Raw genomic sequence first — 19,147 nt, forward strand, 5'->3', positions numbered from 1 at the left:
TTGCCATGTTTTCAGGACATCCTACAGTTAATAACCTAGGTGGTCCATATGTACTTACAACCTCATCAAAGGTGTAATACCAGGAAGCATGACTAGGCAGAAGTAGACTGCATGTATTGAACACGTTGGTACCACAAATTAACAGAAATAACCTTAATCTATTATTACTGTTGTATGTACAGTAGAAATCAACCCTTTAACACTTCCAAAAAGGAGAGTGCATATATTTGTCATTTATATTGGAATATTCACATAAGACCCCAGTTAGGACCGAGTTGCTCTTAGTAGATTTCTTTTAAATCGTGCAGTACATTTATTGGGACTGATTTTTGCCATTTCATAAAAAAGCATATACCTCAAAATGGGGAAAAAAAATCCTTATTTTTGATCCTGAAATTTTTAGGGTTTTATGAGATGATAACGGGTCAGTCTTTTCGTGCTAACAGAGTGTTTCTTGCAAACTAAAATCAGGACATCAGTCTGATGGTTGTCGCAGCACAACTAAAATATGGCCATTCTCTGTTAGAGAAACTGCTTTTGCTGTTTTATTGTTTTGAAACCTTTATGTTTGAAAGGTTTCAGAGTAACAAAGAGAAGCTGAAGAATAATTAGAAGACATCATCTTAATACAAATCACCTCAGATAACTTGTATTATCTAAAGAAAACGTCAGGTTCTTTTATAGAAAATCTCTTGCATTTCCATTCACACTTTTTCTTATTTCTGCTCTGTAAGTTGTGTAATACAGTTGACGTATTTAGTTGCTGATAGTGAAAAGCCTGTTGGCTGTAAAGAGTGTTTGAAGTGAAACATGCAATTAATATTGAATTTGTTCGGATAAGTGTTCCATTTCTTACAGAGAAATTATGAAAGCTTCTGATATCATTCCTAGTAACAGAGGATACCATATGGATTAGTGACTGAAACCAAGGTCTTAAAGGCCACCAAGGGAGTAGTAGAATCACTGTCTGAACTGTTGTTGGATTTTAGCTATTAGTGTTTGAATTATTGAAAAGGGAGAGCACTAAAATAGCTAGTTTTGTCTAAATCTTTCTCTGCATTTTGTCTGCTTATTTAAAAACTGAAACATACTTTTATTGAAAGATATTGCTCTAAATACATTTTAATTCAAATTTATTAATCAGTATAAATATATTCAGTTAATTCATAAAATAGTGCTGTCTGCAGCTTTAAATTAATAGTGACTTATAGATAGCACATGTTGTATTTTACCTTCCCTTAGAAGGCAAGAAAACAAACATTCCCAATAGCATCTTTCAATCAGTTTTTGTGTCAGACTTTACTCTGTTAACATGTGTCGTAAGAGATTGACTGTGTAATAGTAATAGCATGCTCCAGATGAAATTATGCTGGCAAAATGCTTCCTGGTCCATTAATGGTATTTGCACTTTTACTTTGAGTTAACATCTAACTTAAATTTAATTCTGGATTTTCAGCTGGTGTCTAATTTTAATGTATGGTCAGGTGCTGTGGTCCTAACAGTAATGGGGTCTGACAATATGCTATAAACCAAAGCTTTATTGAGGCAGTAGGAGCAACAATGCACCCATGCGGCGACTCACCTAATCACCAATAGCAAACACAGGGTCATAAGTGATGCCATGGCCCTGGCAAACTGCCAGGGACTCTTGGTGTCTGGGTCACTGGCAGCAACGGCCAATTGTGCAAATGCCTTTTGCATGCAGGTAAGAATCACCCCTCCCTTTGGTGCCAGCAATGGCAACATGATTGGAGAGAATCGTACCTTACATCAATAACGTGGGCAGCATCCTGCCTACGTGGCCAATGTCGGGCAGGGGGCAGGGTGTCAGCAGTCTGTCTACGCTGCCAGTATTGGTCAAGGGGCAGGGTGTCAGGTATAAGAAAACAGTTACTTGTGCGAAAGTCTTTAGGTGCTCTGCAACAAAACATTTCACTAGTTGGGTGTGTGTGCATTATATATATCTCCCCTGAGCCTGATCTAGCTTGTGAACTGCTTGGGGTGGCATCTGGACACTAATTCCCTGAAGCTGTACAATGTCTAACACAGTAAGGTCAGATGTGGTTGGTCCTTAGACCAATAAAATGAACGTGAGTAATAGAATGCATCTTCCAGAAAAGCACCTAATTTCAATTTCAAGATGTCTAGGGAGAGAATGCTATCTTCTTGGTGATTTGTTTGAATGGTTGAAAGAGAAGAAAGTTGTCTCCTTTCTGATTTGAGTTCCTTTGTCTATGTTATAATACCCAGCTCCAGTAAGATTTACATGGTCCTGTGCTATTCTAAGGAAATTCTGATCAACTGGCATGAAGTCAGGTTTCTTGCTGCTATAACCTCCTACTCTGGAGTGGCTTTATTGCCTTTAAAAATCAGAACTGGAAGGAAAAATACAGAGCTTGCTAATTAAGCAGAGTGCAATGATTTGCATATAATAAGCAGATGCATGTGATTGGGAGTACATTTTATTCTCTTTGCTACCCAGCTGACTTCTGTTTCTTTCAGCAGTGACATAGCGGGTTGAGCTTTCCTTTACTTATATTAACCTGCTGTTGAACAAACAACTGTGCCCTTCTTAAAGTATGTCCATTCTCTAGATGACTGTGACTATTTTTCACTCCAAGTAAAAGAAGCATCCTAAATAGTATTATAATAAGGAAAAAAGGGGGGGGGGGGAAAGGCAATGGTATTGAGGATTCAGTAATGAGGTCGAAGTATATAAGACAAATTTAGGCTCCTGCATTTGATTTATAATTAGTTTGTTATACTTCTATATGAGGCAAGTTGTTGTTATCCAGACATGAACTTTATATTTTAAGAGGGACCAAGAGCTTCTCCAATTCTCCAGTAAAATTAGAATTGAATCAAATTTTACATTATGGTGAATACTTAGGCCAAATGCATGTGTGTCCCTGCTTCGACAAAACTTGTTCTTCCATAGTGCATCTGAAGAGGGTGAGAGAGATTTTTATGGCTGTTAATGTAGCCTGGATGGATAATTACCTCTTACATGTTCTCCAGAAAAAAAACAAACAAACAAACAAAAAACCCCCACCAACAGTGGCCATAAGATCACTGTAAATGTCCTTTGAGACATTGAAATTCCCATAATGTTTTGGATTTTTTTTTTTCTTTCTTTCTTACTGAGCCCAGCAAACATTTTCATGCTGATAAGTTTTAAAACTGATTAGGAAAGACTTTTCAGTCACTCTTACCCCTTTGTAAAGAGTATCCTTGAAACAAAATGACCTTTCTGTTTTTCAGAGCCTTTTGAAGATTTTCAGTGTAATTCAGGCTGATAAGGATCTTTGCATCACCTGTTTGGCAAGAGGGCTGCATGTTTCTTTGTCCAACACTAACCTTCCTTCTCTGCTCATTATCTCTAGTGAGGGCTGTTTTAATTGAAGTCATCCTTTCTGAAAGATATCTCCAACCCAGTTCGTTATTGATTTTGAAAGATCAGACCTGTTAAAATTTCCTTGCCAATGAGTTAACCTTCTTACCTGAAGGTGAATTAAAATAGAGAATGACATTTCTAATTTCCTAAGTGATGTAGCCAAAGGAGCTGTACGAAGGTGATATAATGTTAGCTCGATCTTTTAAAAGGATAAGATTTGTTATTTAGCTTGATGAGCCTTCTTGGGCTGTGCAACAACAGATCTTCACTCAGGTGCAGTTGCTTTCTGGAATGGCTTTTGATTGAATATTATTATATCATGAAGAGACGCTCTTGGATTTGTCTGTCTCGTGAAGTTCTGTTGTAAAGTCATACCCAGGAATTCAGGTCTAATCATTAGCAAAATTGAAGAATGTGAAGTTAAGTATACTATTTAGCTACCTAGGCATTTGATTGACCTGACGTCACAGCATCATTTCAGCAGTTTTGATGAACTGGGCTCTGCAGACACTTTTTTCAAATACATTTTTCTTAATTCCAGCTGCAGTGGCTGCTTAATAAGTGCTCAGACAGTGTCCTATAATTTCTACTAGTGTGACTGACTATAAATGATCATGCCCCTGCTCAAATATATAGATGTCTCCCAATACTTGTTTTCTCCTTTAAATCAAATTTGCACATAGACTGTTCCTTCATCATGTAGAAAATGAGCTTCATGTTTACCTAATATTTTGAAGTAGCGGGAGGAAGAATTTTAAGAATGAATATATGTATATAAGTGTGCATTGTTCAATGAAGCTTAAACAAGGAGATTTAATGCTTGTGGTAATCCATAAGGAGTGCATTATAAAGTCTTTTCAACATATAATTTTGAATCTTTTCTGCCATTTTGTATCTGTTACATTTCTTTCTCTATTCAACTGGAGTTAATAATCATAAAAATATTTAGGAATTAATTTCTAGTGTAGTTAATGTTTAATGAAGAGTGAATACACGTTACACATTTGAAGTTTATCGGAATTATTTATTAGTTAAATTTTTAAATTCTGTAGCTGGTTTTCATAATAAGTTGTTCTTCCTGTCAGTTTTCTGATACAGAATCTCTGGCGTGGAATTAAATAGCTGTTGCTAGAAAGGTACATACTTGTTACTAAATTCTATAATTCATGAACGCAAAACCTTAAAAAATAACATTTTCTTACTGTCTACTTTCTGGATATATCTACTCGTGAATACATAATATCTTTTAGTCTTTATATAGTGATTTAAACTTGGGCATTGTGAAGTTTGGGAAATGGAGATTCTGGAACATACGTAACCAAATACTTCCTTTGTGACTTTTGTGTTTGATGTTGATATGTGTGTATTCCACAGAATCACAGAATGGGTGAGGTTGGAAGGGACTACTGGAGGTCACCTTGTCCAACCCTCCTGCTCAAGCAGGGCCACCTAGAGCTAGTTCCCCAGGACCATGTCCAGATGGGTTTTGAATATCTCCAAGGATGGAGACTCCATGTCATCTCTGGGCAACCTGTGCCAGTGCTCAGTCACTCTCACAGTAAAAAAGTGTTTCCTGATGTTCAGATGGAACCTCCTGTGTTTCAGCTTGTGCCCATTGCCTCGGGTCCTGTTGCTGGGCACCACAGAAAAGAGGCTGGCTCTGTCCTCTTTGTACCTTCCCTTCAGGTATTTGTATGCACAGATGAGATTCCCCCTGATCCTTCTCTTATCTTCCATTCTGTATTTAGATTAGAATCACAGAATCGTTTAGGTTGGAAAAGACCCTTAAGATCATCAAGTCCAACCGTTAACCTTACACTGCCAAGTCCACCACTAAACCAGGTCCCTAAGCGTCACATCTACCCGTCTTTTAAATACCTCCAGGGATGGGGACTCAACCACTTCCCTGGGAAATTATATTCTGTCTGTACTGCTTTGTGTTCATCTTTTGTGGAGAATTAAATATTGCCAAGTTTTATCTCAGAGGTTGATAAAATGATCCCTGAGTTTCTGCAGACAATGAGAATTTGGCAACAGTCAAGACCAGATTTAAACCATTGTTTGTAAAGTATAACAGGTGCCTTTAAATATCCTGTAGTAACGTGAATTTTACTTACTTTAGCATTTGCATGCCTTTTACAGAAGTATACTTGGTAGAGGAAGTACTATCCAGTTTATTATCTTTATCGGATAGGCTTTTAGAATTGTGGCTGGCTTTCTGAAAGAGCAGAAACCAAACATTTATTTCCTTCCTCCCTTTACTTATTTTAATAGCATTTACAAGTGACACCTTGCTGTATCTTACCATGTTTTACTTTATGCTCAGCTCTCTGGAAGAATTTCTCTTTCCTGTAGAGTTTTTTTCTTATCCACACAAGAATTCTGTCAGACCTACATGTTGTTGGGATTTCCTTCATAAAATTTCTAATTTCTTTTTTTCAAAACTTTAAAAGAATTGGCTTGGTAAATATCTGATTATTACCACATGATGCATATTTTGTCATATTTTCCCTTCTAGAGGCTTTCATAATGTCTGACAAAATCAAAGGTTTACAGTTTTCTTGAAGGCTGAATGAGGACCTGTTTAGAGGAAAACAGAAAGGAAATCTGTCTTCTTTGAGGACAGGAAAATAGCAGTGACATAAAATCATTCTGGAGGAGTATTCAGTGACATTCCTCACTGCTCAACTTTGACACTTTCGCACAGTTTCCAAAGAAGCAGCAAATTAACAGAAAAGACAAAAATTCATTTCTTGCGTTTGCCTTTCTGGAGAGGAACATGCAGCTTGCTCCAATACCACGTTCCTTCCTCAGCCTTGTAGCTTTGCACGTTTGAAGTCCTCTAATGCCTTCTCCTTCTCTCACCTTGTCTTAACTGGGAGGTTTGCCAGCGTAACAATTGAGTAAATCCTTCCAAATCTACAGAAGGTCTAAGGTGATACTAAAAAAAAAAAGTTTTACCCACTATTTAGGGATTCTTTTGTCAAGATAAAAGAGTAAAAGAGGTGTCATTTCCTAGTAGCATCTACTAAAAGATTCTGCTGTTAATTCTTATGAAATGACCTCTGTGAAGTAACTTTAGAAATTAAAGATACTACTGGCAATGGAAAGGTAAGTGGGTTTTGTGCTAGAACGGAAGGCTAAGGCAGAGGTCAGCTGCTGTGTTCCTGTCTCTGTTTCTTTGATGTGTGAGAGGAATTTTAAGAAATCTCCTGGAGATTTCTGATATGAGAGCAATCTTGTGATGCCCTCCTTAAAATACTTGTATACTTCTAAATTTTTGCAGTAGTGATTCATTGCATTTTTAATAGGACATCCTTCGTTCTTGTAATAGGTCAGTGTGATAATACCAGATCAAGTTCATGTATTTTTAAGTAGAAGTCCCTGCTGTGATTCTATTTAAAAGCTAAAGTTATGATATGGTCTGAGATACTGAAATGACTGCCTACATTAATATTTCATAGAAGTTATTACTTATTTCTAAAAGAAAAATTGAAAAAAACCAATTTACACAGAAGGGTTTGTTAGATATATTTCCAGCATCCCCAAAATAGACAAAACCACTTATTTTAATACAGTTGTGCAACACATTTGCCAGATGGAAGTAAGTAATGGTCACTTTTTGTAATTAATTATTTATCTCATAGAATCATTAAGGTTGGAAAAGACCCTTAAGATCATCTCAGTTGTCTCTGGAATTAAAATGATTGATTATAGAGCACTCAGATGAAGACATTACTTATTTTGCATACATTGCAGTGACAGGTTTCATATGGTCTTGACAAGACTTCTTCAAAACTAATATAGATCTATCCTTTTCTGATACATCCACATGGCTTAGTTGGCTTTCCTTCCCATAGTTTTAAGTAGTATGTCTCTATAATGAAAGCACCACAATTTTAGGGGAAAGTTGCCATTTAAAAATTGAAAATTGGTTTCACAGGAATTCAGCAAACTGGAGATGATAATGAATAATAAATGAACAGAGGATATGCTTGGGAGAATGTATCTCAGCAAGGCATAAAGTCTTAGTGCACTTCAAAAGATTTATGATTGGATTGTTATTCCAGTCTAACTCATAGGCAATTTAAATAATGAAATATTTAAAGGTAAATGAAAATAAATATATAAAATTGACCCTTTATGTAATGTTCTGTACTTAAAAGATACAATTTTATGAAACTTTCTTTGCTGTAATGAATTTGAAGAAAACCAAAAGGATTACAGGTCCAGAACATTATCTAAGTGATATTCATTAAGTTCAGGTCTCGTATTGTATTTTTATTCCATTAGTGGCAAAGAAAACAACTATAAAGAATCCAGAGATACGAGAAACCTTCCTATTTGATCCTTGAATACCTGTATTAGCTCTCTTGTGGCCAAGGAGGCAGAGGGAAGACACAGATGAGAAATATGCATGCTGTGCTCTATGAATAAGATTTCTGTCAAGAGTAAGAAAATGCAGCAGCTTATCGTCTGGGCTTCTTGCTTTTTTATTAAAACACACCTTTCAGTGCAACTGGGATTTAGGGCAAAACTCAAGGGAAAGATATTGAGTAAACGGTGTGCTTGCAGAGAGAAAATGACAGAACGTGTATTCCTACTGCTATTTACTTCTTGCACACCATTTTTCATCAGTACATCCAAATGGGCTTTAAAAATTCATATTGTTGTCCCTGCCTTACATAGAAGAAGCTGAAGTGCAAGGAGACAGAAACGGTGTACGTAGATCATCCTGCAGGCTAGCAGTAGGGCTGAGAGTACAACCTAAATCTCTTTCTGACTTCATGCAACTAAATTGTAGTGTTTTCTTATAACCGACTTCTTCCTACCTTGTCTCACATTATATCTTGCAGGAAGTCTGACCCTTTAAAAAAATCAGTGTGCAAAGATATTACATTTAATTTCTGATGTCTGGTTCTAGTAGTCTAGTCGAAAAGCTGTAGCCAGTCCTCGAAAAGCTGTAGCAGTAAATTTCTTCATATCTCAGTGAAGGAGATTTTTGACTTGTTTGCCCTTGGCTAATGTAAGCAGAGACTGGGATTACAAACCGCTGGGCTGGCACAAGCATGATGGCCTGTGTTGATGGATATACCCTGTGGTTGCGGCAGCCTCACAACTAGCACTTCTGGCCATCAGCACCACAGCAGGAGGCTACGATGAACAAGGGAAAGAAATAAAAGGGCAGAAAATGAGACAGAGGCAGAAAAATAAAAGCATTCACCTGGTCTTGATGCTAATTGAAACAGAAATATTTTGTCTTCTCTTTTTAATATATCAGCCTGTATGTACTGAAGAAAATCACGTTTAACAAAGTGAATTGCAAAATTATTCATGATAGAAGTGAAAGTGATCTGATTTAAAGTCCCTGTAACCTGTTCAATATGGCTGATTTACCACAAGATTGCATGAGACTCTGCACAGAAGTAAACTCTCCTAATAGTACCAAGAAATTGGTGCTGCAATACATGCTGATGCCCAAGTGTCATGACAAGGGCTAGTGGTGTTTTTTGAATTGAGCTAATTGGGGTTCACTCTGATGAAAAGTGAAGGGCAAGCCTCAGCTGGTTGAACTAGTGCAAAAATCTGCATTTCCATGTATAGTCACTGAGAATAGTACTAGCAATGAGATTTTCAGGTTGAGATGTTTTCTTAGCAGTGTTTCAGTTAAAATTTGCTTTGAGATTTGTGAATAAATTGAATGTAAAATGCTGATGGGGAGAAAACAGTGAATCTTGGTTCAAAACTAAGGTGAAAACCTCATCTTAATCTATACAAATCAAATCCTCCTCTTTTAACAGGCAGTGGATCCTGAACTGGTTTTCTCAGTAATCTATCCCTTAAAATCAGATCTGATGCAGACAAAGCTGTAAAAATCTACAGGGACACAGATAAGAATAATTTGTGGTTATGTTGTTATTGCTCATATAATTATAGACCTTTCATTGGAAAATGCTAATATTTACTCATGATTACAGTCTATATAATAATTGGAAGTAACTATTGATTTCATACATCCTCTTGTAATTGTCTCTGCTGTTCATGGGAGTGGTTTTTGTTTTGTTTTGCCTTGCCCATTGCATAAGAAAAAATAGGTTCATGCCACATGTTTCTATCATTACATTTCTGGTAGCCTTGCATGGAAAAGAACAACAGCAAACTTAGGAGTTTCTAATATGATTTCTAAAACTGATCTTCTTTAGAAGGCAGTTGAAGAACACACGGACGTTCTTTAACCGATATCCATGTATAAGTATTAATGATGTTAGAAGGGTTGTACCAACCTGTCTGCTGTGGTGTGTGAGCTGGAAATGGTGGTAAGCTGGGAAGGTACCAGGGAAGGCATCCTATATACTCACCATATTTCTATACCTTCTTCAGGCCTCTGTTCTTTGTTGTTGTAGGAGATGGGTACTGAGGTAGGTAGGTCTTTGGTCTGACTCAGTATAGCTGTCTCACGCAGGAAATGGAGAGCAGCTTTCAACTGTTAGTAATCAGAAAAAAACAAGAGAGTCATGTGTGGGAGAGATACAAGCAAAGGTTAATAAAGCCTTTCATCCGACTTACAAAGCCTGCAAGAGTGTTTGTTATGTATGGGAATCATCATTTTGTCAGAAGAGCGTTATCTGGCTTTTCAGCCAGCAGTGTGACTAGAGAGAGAACATAAGGAGAGGAGTGTGAGGAATATGTTAGTATGGTTTTAACACCACCTCTAATGAAACTAAGAAATGTTCATGAACCAGCTTTATATGTAAACAGACTGTGGGCTAGAAGAAGCTGTATTCAGTATCTTACAATATCAGAGGTATTTATTACATGACTAGAGGCTCAAAGCAATGTAATTGCTTTGTAGAACATAGAAGCTCTATTTCTCTTTAAAGCATGCTGCTTCCATTAAGTATTCCTTTCGTGTATTCATTCAGTATTCATTTTGGCTGCTACTGCTAAACTATGTAAAGGAAAAATGAATAGTTAGAGAAACTCATGCTAAAAAAAAAAGCTTTGGAGTAAGAACTGTTTTAAAACTGAATAATGTTTTAAGAATTAGTTTAAGTTTATAATAAGCATAAAGGAAAGGATTTCATTACAGGTTATGACAACAACACAAAGCCAGATAGTTCTGCACTGTGAGCTGTCAGCCTTTCATGTTTGTGTATGCGCTATCCTATACTTCAGATAATCATGTTGCACCACTACTGCGAGCTGGAGACTCGATAGCTTTGGTGTAGACAGCGATTTTAAGGGTGTTACACCACTGTACATTCAAATTAGTTTGGGAGGAAATGTGGTATGAAAAGTGTGAGCCCTGATGCAGTTTATTTAAAAATTTGAATCCGCGCAGCCAGAACAACAAAATAAATATTAAACAGTGACAAATATAAGGAGGTGACTGGTTTTTTTGCATTGAATTAGCTTTTTCAGACCTGACTGTCCGAGGGATGAAGAACTAGCATTATATTAAATAAAGGAGAAAATTTTTGAGACCAGTTTGTTTCTTTATGTATTTTTTGTACTATAAAAATAGATACTTTTTACCCTCTCCACGTTTATAATAGATGAAAAAAAATTTAATATCTATTATAATTGTCACAACGTTAAGGCAAAAAAAAGCACAAAGCAGACAAAACCCCCCTCTACCAAGTGAAATGTGGTGTTAAAACTACCATGAATTACGGCACAGTAGGGCACTGCATCAACACTGGGAAAGCATGTTAAATTCAAAATTTTTTCTTATGGAGTACACAATCTTGTTTTAGACACACCAGTTTTCTAATATGCAAAAGGAGTACTTGCTGGAGGAAAATAAGTAAAATTTTATTCCAGTAATTTGTGAGGTTCTAGTATGAAAGTGCTTAGTTAGGGAAACACTGAATAAGCATTATGCTTTTTGTGATGTTGATGTCAGCGTTTAAACTGGTATGGTTACTCTTAGGTTTATTTCATGTATGATACATTCATGATTTTAAGAGAAATTTGAAAACAGATGGATAATATTAATTACCATGCCATTAATAGTATCAGGAACATGGGTGAGTGTATTTTCCCAATGGATATTAATAGGGGGAAAAAATAAAAGGGCCCACATTTATAAAGTGCCTTAATAATTATGTGCACAGCTAGAAAGATATCAAAATGGCTGATTTTTATATACTTTCAAGTTTGCCTTTATCCCGTTGTTTGAAAGTGTGCCCTGCAAAGTTGGGGAAACAATGTGAAATTTGTAGATTAGATTAATCTACATCACTGTTTTTCTTAACGTTATTTTTTATATTTCCTTGTTAATTTGAGAAGTGTGAACAACTTGTTCTTCAGAATCTGAAATTTGTTCAATGGCGGTGTGGCTTACACTCTCCCTTATGCTATCAGGAAATACAAAATTTGACTTAGGAGTCAAATAATTTGTAGGCATATTTGATTCTCCATTATCTTCCTGTGAATCACAGGTGATATGTTTTATTAGGTTGAGAATCTTTTCCTTTTTTATCTCTCTTCCATATCCTGAATCCATTTTCTTTGATGCAGACATTGCCTTGCATGTTCTTTTCAACCTCTGAAAGAGGAGCTGAGAAAGACAAAAGCATTAAATAGAAGCAACAGTCAAGGTGATCCATAGCACTCCTGGAGGGGAGAGTTTGCTGGCAAACAGAGCAGGCGGCAAGTCATACAGCACCCAGGGAGTCCCGCCACGGGTGGGAAAGAGGCAAAAATAAAGGTTTTGTCTATCAATGATCTTCTACTGTCTTGGCACTCCCGGTAGTATAAATTACAGAATCTGTCTCTCCAAATGCGGCCAGCTTGTTGTGTTGGCAGCATCTCAGATTCTATATTAAAAAAAAAGCTGTCAGTAATGTATCTAGAATTACAGTATTTTGCTGTGTTGCTTCTTCCCAGTGCAGTAGGCAATACGTCTGCACCAGTGAGACTGTTTCCTGTTCAGACTCTTGCAATTGGTTACTGCCAGTGATAAAAATACTCCGTAGTGGCAGCAGTTTTTTTCCTTTGCTGCCATAATTGTGTAAAGCAAAGATAGATAATATAGGTATACTGTACCAAGTTGTAGACATGCTTATCATATTTTAATTTAGCCAAGCAGATCTGCAAGTGATTTTGGCAGCAGCTCTGAGGCTGTTATATTCTCGGTGACCTGCTGTCCATCCTGCTTCTTGACCGGCTCTGCTATCAGGAGCTGCAGTTTGCATTCACTGTCATCTCCCGAGTCCTTCAAAGACTTCTTGATCTGTGTCTTTTTGACTTCTCTCAAGATTTACTGCTTAGGCTTGAACTGTATCTTGTAATGCTGGTGTCTTTCTGACTCTCAGCCCTGTATCACCCAGTTAACCTCCTTGGCCCTCATCACAACCTTCTCATAATACAAAGAAATTGGAGGTCTCTAATATTGGGTAAGGTTAGTTTGTTTCTGAACTTAGGAAAAGTAGATTTCTGCTAATCAGTCTCTCAATAGTCTCCTCAAATACAATCCTCTCAAAATACTCAAAACTAAGCTGCTCATTGTCTTGTGCAGTATGAGTCCCTCTGGCATTAAACTGTTAATGCTACTTACAGGCACTAAACCAGTAACACGGAATGGATCAAAACCAGTTCTCACTGAAAGTACAGCAAAATTCAGGTGAAATCAGTGGTGCAACCCTCATTTGTTAAAAATGGGAGTAACGTCATCCTCGATGCTTTAAAACATGTCTTGAGTTTTATGTTTGGGAATAGCTGGGGGCTTGTTTTGTCTATTTTTTTGTATTTGTATGTGGAGGGATTTTTACATAGTTTTATTTTCCTTGGATCAAAGTTCAAAATAAGTTTTTTTCTTCTTCAAATAGTGATAATTTTAATACCTGGAACAATATTAATATATAAGATGTTAAATACTATGATAGCTTACTTTGTTCTCAGTTAGCTGCAAAGCTATCAGTGCTTTAGTGGGGGTTTTATCCTGATTTTTTGACTCCATTGTCATCACTCCCTGAAATTTCAGAATAAACTTGCAGTAATGGTTAATTCACTTTCCTGCTCCCTAATAAAAATAAATGTTAATCCTCTAGAAGCTTAGAGGGAATCTTAATATTGTATTTTACAGTAATCTCTTTAGAAGACAAAGAATTACAAATGACATTTTAAACTCACTAAGACTTCAGTGACAACTCTCAACAACAAAAAAGAAGGAAGCTTCCTATTTATTTCTGTAGTTGCCATTTGTAATATGCCGATTAAACAAAAAACAGATAAACGATGGTGTTTTCATGAGACAAGTACAGCTCACTACAAGTACACTATGACTTGCTCATCTAAATATGTTTAAAACAAAATCCTAAGAAAAACCTACTTTGCATTCACAGCAGCAGCTTTTTTTCCCCAGTGTGAAATGGTTTGAGCGCACATATGTGCCATTGCCCAGGCATAACTGGATCAGTGCACAGCAGGGAGAGCAGAGTGTCTGTGTGAAGACTGCTTCAGTGGGAAAGAGAGAACCTAAAGAATATTCATAAAAAACAAATTAAAACATCATACGAGGCCTTGATTAGGCTTGACAGCTTTCCTAAAGACTTTCTGTTGTTGTTACTAGTGCTTAACATCAGCTGAGGATTTGTGAAAGAGCGGCCACCCCCCACCTCCTGCAGCCTTTAAGCGATGGTGGTGGGTGAGACTCTTTACATTGCATCTGCTGATCTCTTTCATTGCCGAGTTGCATATCTATGCTATCCTAGTTTCTGCGAGATTAATTTTATCCCAAAATTTCACATTTACAAATGCTGTGGTAAGTGTACTGCCCATAATAATGATATAGTATAATATAAAAAGCATGTTGCAGGTGATCTGTGTGTGGTTTTCTCATACTTCTGAGGATCAGCACAGGAAGGACATGGACCTGTTGGAGCGGGTCCAGAGGAGGGCCACAAAAATGATCAGAGGGATGGAATACCTCTGCTATGAGAAGAAGCTGAAAGAGCTGGGGTTGTTCAGCCTGGAGAAGAGAAGGCTGCGGGGTGACCTTATTGTAGCCTTTCAGTACTTAAAGGGGGCTTACAAGAAAGATGGGGATAGTCTTTTTAGCAAGGCCGGCTGCGACAGAGCAAGGGGTAATGGTTTTAAACTGAAGGAGGGTAGATTTAGACTAAAAACAAGGAAAAAATTTTTCATGATGAGGGTAGTGAAACACTGGAACGGGTTGCCCAGAGAGGTGGTAGATGACCCATCCTTGGAAACATTCAAGGTCAGGCTGGATGGGGCTCTGAGCAACCTGATCATCGTACTCATGTACAGATTTCTTTTTTCATATTTACATTGCCAAAGGCAGTAGTTAGTGCACTGAGGCTGAGATTTTTATCATTTGCGTTAGTATAAACATGTCAATGAATTGGATTGAAGATGCTTAGATGTCAAGCACAATTTTTAGGTACAATGTGATTTCTTGGATAATTGATGATTGGAAATTTGGCAGAATCCCAAATGGGCAAACTCCTCATCTGGACTAAAGACCTGATCTTTAAAAAGAGGGATTTCCTCATTGAACACACATAGTGTACACAAGGTGCAGTAATCTGATAAGACAGAAATTTATAGTTTGCAAGATGAATGATTTAGCTTTATTTCAATCATGATTATTTTAGTATCTCTGCTTTAGTTGGAGATTTTCTGCAGTCTTTATTCTTTTAAAGTTGGCAAGTGTTCAGAGTGGTGTTCTGGGGAAATGATATCTCTTAACTCAGTGTAAATAGACTTAAATACAACGATTATGTCATTTGTGGAAGGCTGGTTAAAGATAAAGTAGGGTAATCATGCTGAAATGGAAACTGAAATGTATTTGTATTTAATATACATTTATTTTTCTGGATAGCTAGCTAAACCTTGGAAACCCTAATTCAAACTTAATCTGCAAAAAATATGGAGGAGTTCCCATGGGCTGAATCGGACTCTGCCAGCTGGCATTGCTGTCGAGTATTAATGCTTAGGATTTTAGAACTACAAACAAACTGTTTAGCCACAGTGTCTGCTTAAAAAAGAGGCAATGAGGAGCAGAGGCTAAGTGTATAGCCTGTCATCAGCCCATTCCCAAACTGCTACTGAAGTTAATGTTGGATGAACAGCTGAAAATTGAGTTGAAGTCAATGAGAGTTTTAAAGCTCATGGGAATCAGTAATAAGATGTGGCTTCATATTCCTTCCAGTCATTCAATAAGAAGGTGTTGTAGATAATTTGTACCTGCCATAGATTGTTTAACTTACCCTTGTGCAGTACTAGAACTGTTTCTCTATTCCGTTAACCTGCTTTGGAAATAACAAAGGCTCAGCCCAGCATCTCCCACAACTTTACTCCCACAAATACTCTTGTTACTGGGGTAATTCAGATGAATGAGGATTGCATGGCCTGGCTCCAGTTTCTTCATGGAACATGAGCACTCCTCAGTCAGAGAAAATGTCTTTTGTGTGACCAACTGTCTGCAGATAGACGTCTTTTCTTTGGGAAATGGTTACAGAGTTTTTTTCTGGACTGCTTGTTCTTTTCCTCTTTCATAGTAAGCCAATGCATGGTGTGTATGAGGGGAGGTCTTAAAAAAATCTGAAAAATACAGGGTTTTTACCCTCTGATTTGTGGATTTTGTGAATTGGACTGGGTGACTATTACAGTTTTTAATAATGGAAAAAACAACCATATCAGCTTTCAAGGATATAGGTCTTTATTGGTTTTGTTGACAGTAATTATAACAACATGTCAAGTATTTACCATAGACCTTAGAGATTTTAAAAAAGCAATAACTTCTGTTCTTTGGAGAGTTACCAGCTGGTATGTCTCTGTCTTCAGGAACTTATTCTGTATAATCATTTCACATATTGTGTGGAACAAACACTCCTTAATTGGCTTTTAATTTTGATTTTAGTTATAATAAAGGAAAGAATAGAAATGGCCTACCTGAAATTACCTCTGTTTTTCAACATGTATTATGTCGTTGTTCCCATTGTTTAACACAATATAGAAGGAAGAGAATGTGATATTAATTGGCATCAGGGTATAAAGAGTAGTACAGTAGAAATGTGAAACAAAAACCAAAACAGTCCAGGAAAGGGTATTCATGCAGGTGAGAGAGATTAGATTCATGCCTTGGAGGGGAGGACTTCAGCTGCTATCTTGCTAGTCAAAACTACGTGATGACTTTGTGATTGCTCAATTCTTAGTTCTCTAATGTAGATTAATTCCTGTGTATGTTCTTGAAATTAAATATTCAATTTATCTAGTATAAAAGGTGAGATGTATCTGTAATCATAAAAATAGGAGATGAAGAATAATCCCATACTTGTTTTGTGTTTTCCAAGTTCGAGTTTCTCCAAGAATGAAATTCTTAGAGAAGTAGGAAATGCAAAGCTGGTTCTGTGGGCTTGGTTTTGCACCATGGCAGAAAAACAATTAAGTTTGCGATGTTAGCATCTTCTCTTGTTTTCCAGGTCCATGGGGGAGATGCATGGGAGATGAATGCGGTCCAGGTGGCATCCAGACGCGAGCGGTGTGGTGTGCCCACGTGGAGGGCTGGACCACACTGCCCACAAACTGCAAGCAGCCAGAGCGGCCAGACAACCAGCAGAGCTGTTTTCGGGTCTGCGACTGGCACAAGGAGCTGTACGACTGGCAGATCGGCAGCTGGAACCAGTGCCGGCCTGTCCTCTCCCGGAGCCATGAGAAGCCCCTGGAGTGCCTCAGAGGGGAGGAAGGGATCCAGACAAGGGACATCACCTGTATCCAGAAGTCCAATGGGGTGCCGGCTGAGGATGTCATCTGTGAGTACTTTGAGCCGAAGCCCCGTCAGGAGCAGGCGTGCCTCATCCCGTGCAGGCAGGACTGCATTGTGGCCGAATTTGCCCCCTGGTCAGAGTGCTCCAAGACCTGTGGCAATGGGCTTCAGCATCGAACTCGGCACGTTGTGGCTCCACCGCAGTTTGGTGGGTCTGCTTGTCCTAACCTTACCGAGTTTCAGATCTGTCAGTCTAGCCCGTGCACTGGTGAAGAAAGCCTATATAGCCTAAATGTGGGACCCTGGAGTGCATGCTCAGTGCCCCATTCGAGACAAATAAGGCAAGCGAGGAAACGCGGGAAGAACAAAGACAAGGAAAAGGACAGAGAAAAGGCAGTTCGAGATCCCGAGGCTCGTGAGTTAATTAAGAAGAAGAGGAATCGAAACAGACAGAATAGACAGGAGAACAAATATTGGGACATACAAATTGGGTACCAAACCAGGCAGGTCACATGTACTCACAGAAATGGGAAAACTGCTGCTCTGAGGTAATCACTATTTATTAATTTGCACATCTTTCTTTTTCTCTGTTTAAAGTAAAGCATGCGTAAGTGCACACTGGTATTATTTTACACAATCCTGAATCTCAGTGTGGGGCACACACTGTTTCCAATATGAACATCCCTCAAGCTCTGAATGTTTCTATGACATGAAACATGCAAGCTGAGCTGGTGATCATACTAAGCATCACATAAATGTGCACTGTTAAACTATACTAACTCCCTAGCCTCTGTTTGTCTAAATAGATTTTCCCCAAAAGCTTGAAGATATTTGTCAAATGTCTGCTCTGTTTCTGTGGATTCAGGGAGGTTTTCGCTCTCTAACAAGACATGCATGTTTGGAAGAGGTGATGTTACTGGTGTTAAGGCTCTGGGCACAAAGACTAACAGGGAACCAGGCTGAGTCTGACTCACAATAAAAGTAGAAAACAGAGAGAAAGATGCTGCATGAGAAGGCAGTATCTATTCTTTCCAGTACCTTTTGTTTTGAAATAGAAGAGCATGAAATATTGTTTGTCCTTCGTGATTCCTGTGGCAAAATTCCTGAAAGGGAAACTGTGAAACATCTTTTGTTTCTTCCATGTACTTCCTCTTTTTCTTTCTCATGTGCACTTTTATACTGTCTGTCTGTTTTTTCCTGATACTTTTATTTATTTATTTATTATTTTACTTTTCAAGAGTTTTGGCAGTCACAGGTGTTTTGATAACTCTTTCCATAGGCTTCTGTGTACTTTTCTGCAACTGTGTTATCTTCCACTTGTTTGGTTTACCTGGCGTTCTCTTGCTAGCTCATGTTTTTTCCTTCCCATCCCCCGGAATGTCCAACTCAAAAATCTTCTTTCAGTCTAGTCTACCTTTTTCTGTCTTTGATGTGATTTTTTCTATTTCCTTCCCTCTAGTTCAATACATGATTAATCAATTTTACTTCAACTGTGAAATGACTAAGATATCTTGCTGAATGAGGCTGACACCCATTGCTGCTAGGTTAGTGTTTATGAACTTTTTTCAGGGTATTTTACTTTGGAGTTTTTATGGTGCCAGTTAAACATTCTGTCATGGAACTTGTGATCGCTTCAACCTTTCCTGTCAGAAACCATATATTGTAGTTTTTCAAGTGTAGTAAACATTTTTCGAGTATATTTCATATTTCCTTTCAAGAGATGATCCAACAGTAAAACAGGAAAATGATGAGAGGTCCGTGGCTTAAGGGAAGAACTGAAAGATTTGGGTTTTTTAGTTGGAAGGAGGGACGTATGAGTAAAAATATTAAGTGTCTATGAGTATGAAAAACCCGTCATAAGGAAGAATGGAATGAGCTATTCTCTGTATATTATGGATGTATAGGAAAAGCAATAATGGGCTAATCACAGCAATGCTGAACGAGGTTGGACTTCACAATACTGGGAATAGTGAAGCTCTAGAAAAGATTGCCTGGGGAATGTGTGGCACCTCCATCTT

At 37.8% G+C, this 19,147-nt stretch overlaps 1 protein-coding gene across 1 annotated transcript in view; it reads left to right on the forward strand.

The window, feature by feature from the left end:
• THSD7A (thrombospondin type 1 domain containing 7A) overlaps positions 1-19,147 on the forward strand; it is a 293,266-nt gene that overhangs the window by 146,175 nt on the left and 127,944 nt on the right. Inside the window, exon 3 of the mRNA XM_087774171.1 lies at positions 16,846-17,677. Within this exon, the coding sequence (XP_087630297.1) occupies positions 16,846-17,677 (832 nt within the window). The remainder of the gene's footprint in view (positions 1-16,845; positions 17,678-19,147) is intronic.

Source organism: Nipponia nippon, unplaced genomic scaffold, assembly GCF_047370975.1.
Source record: "Nipponia nippon isolate SJK-2023a ecotype South Korea unplaced genomic scaffold, ASM4737097v1 scaffold_1, whole genome shotgun sequence".
Lineage (NCBI taxonomy): Eukaryota > Metazoa > Chordata > Aves > Pelecaniformes > Threskiornithidae > Nipponia > Nipponia nippon.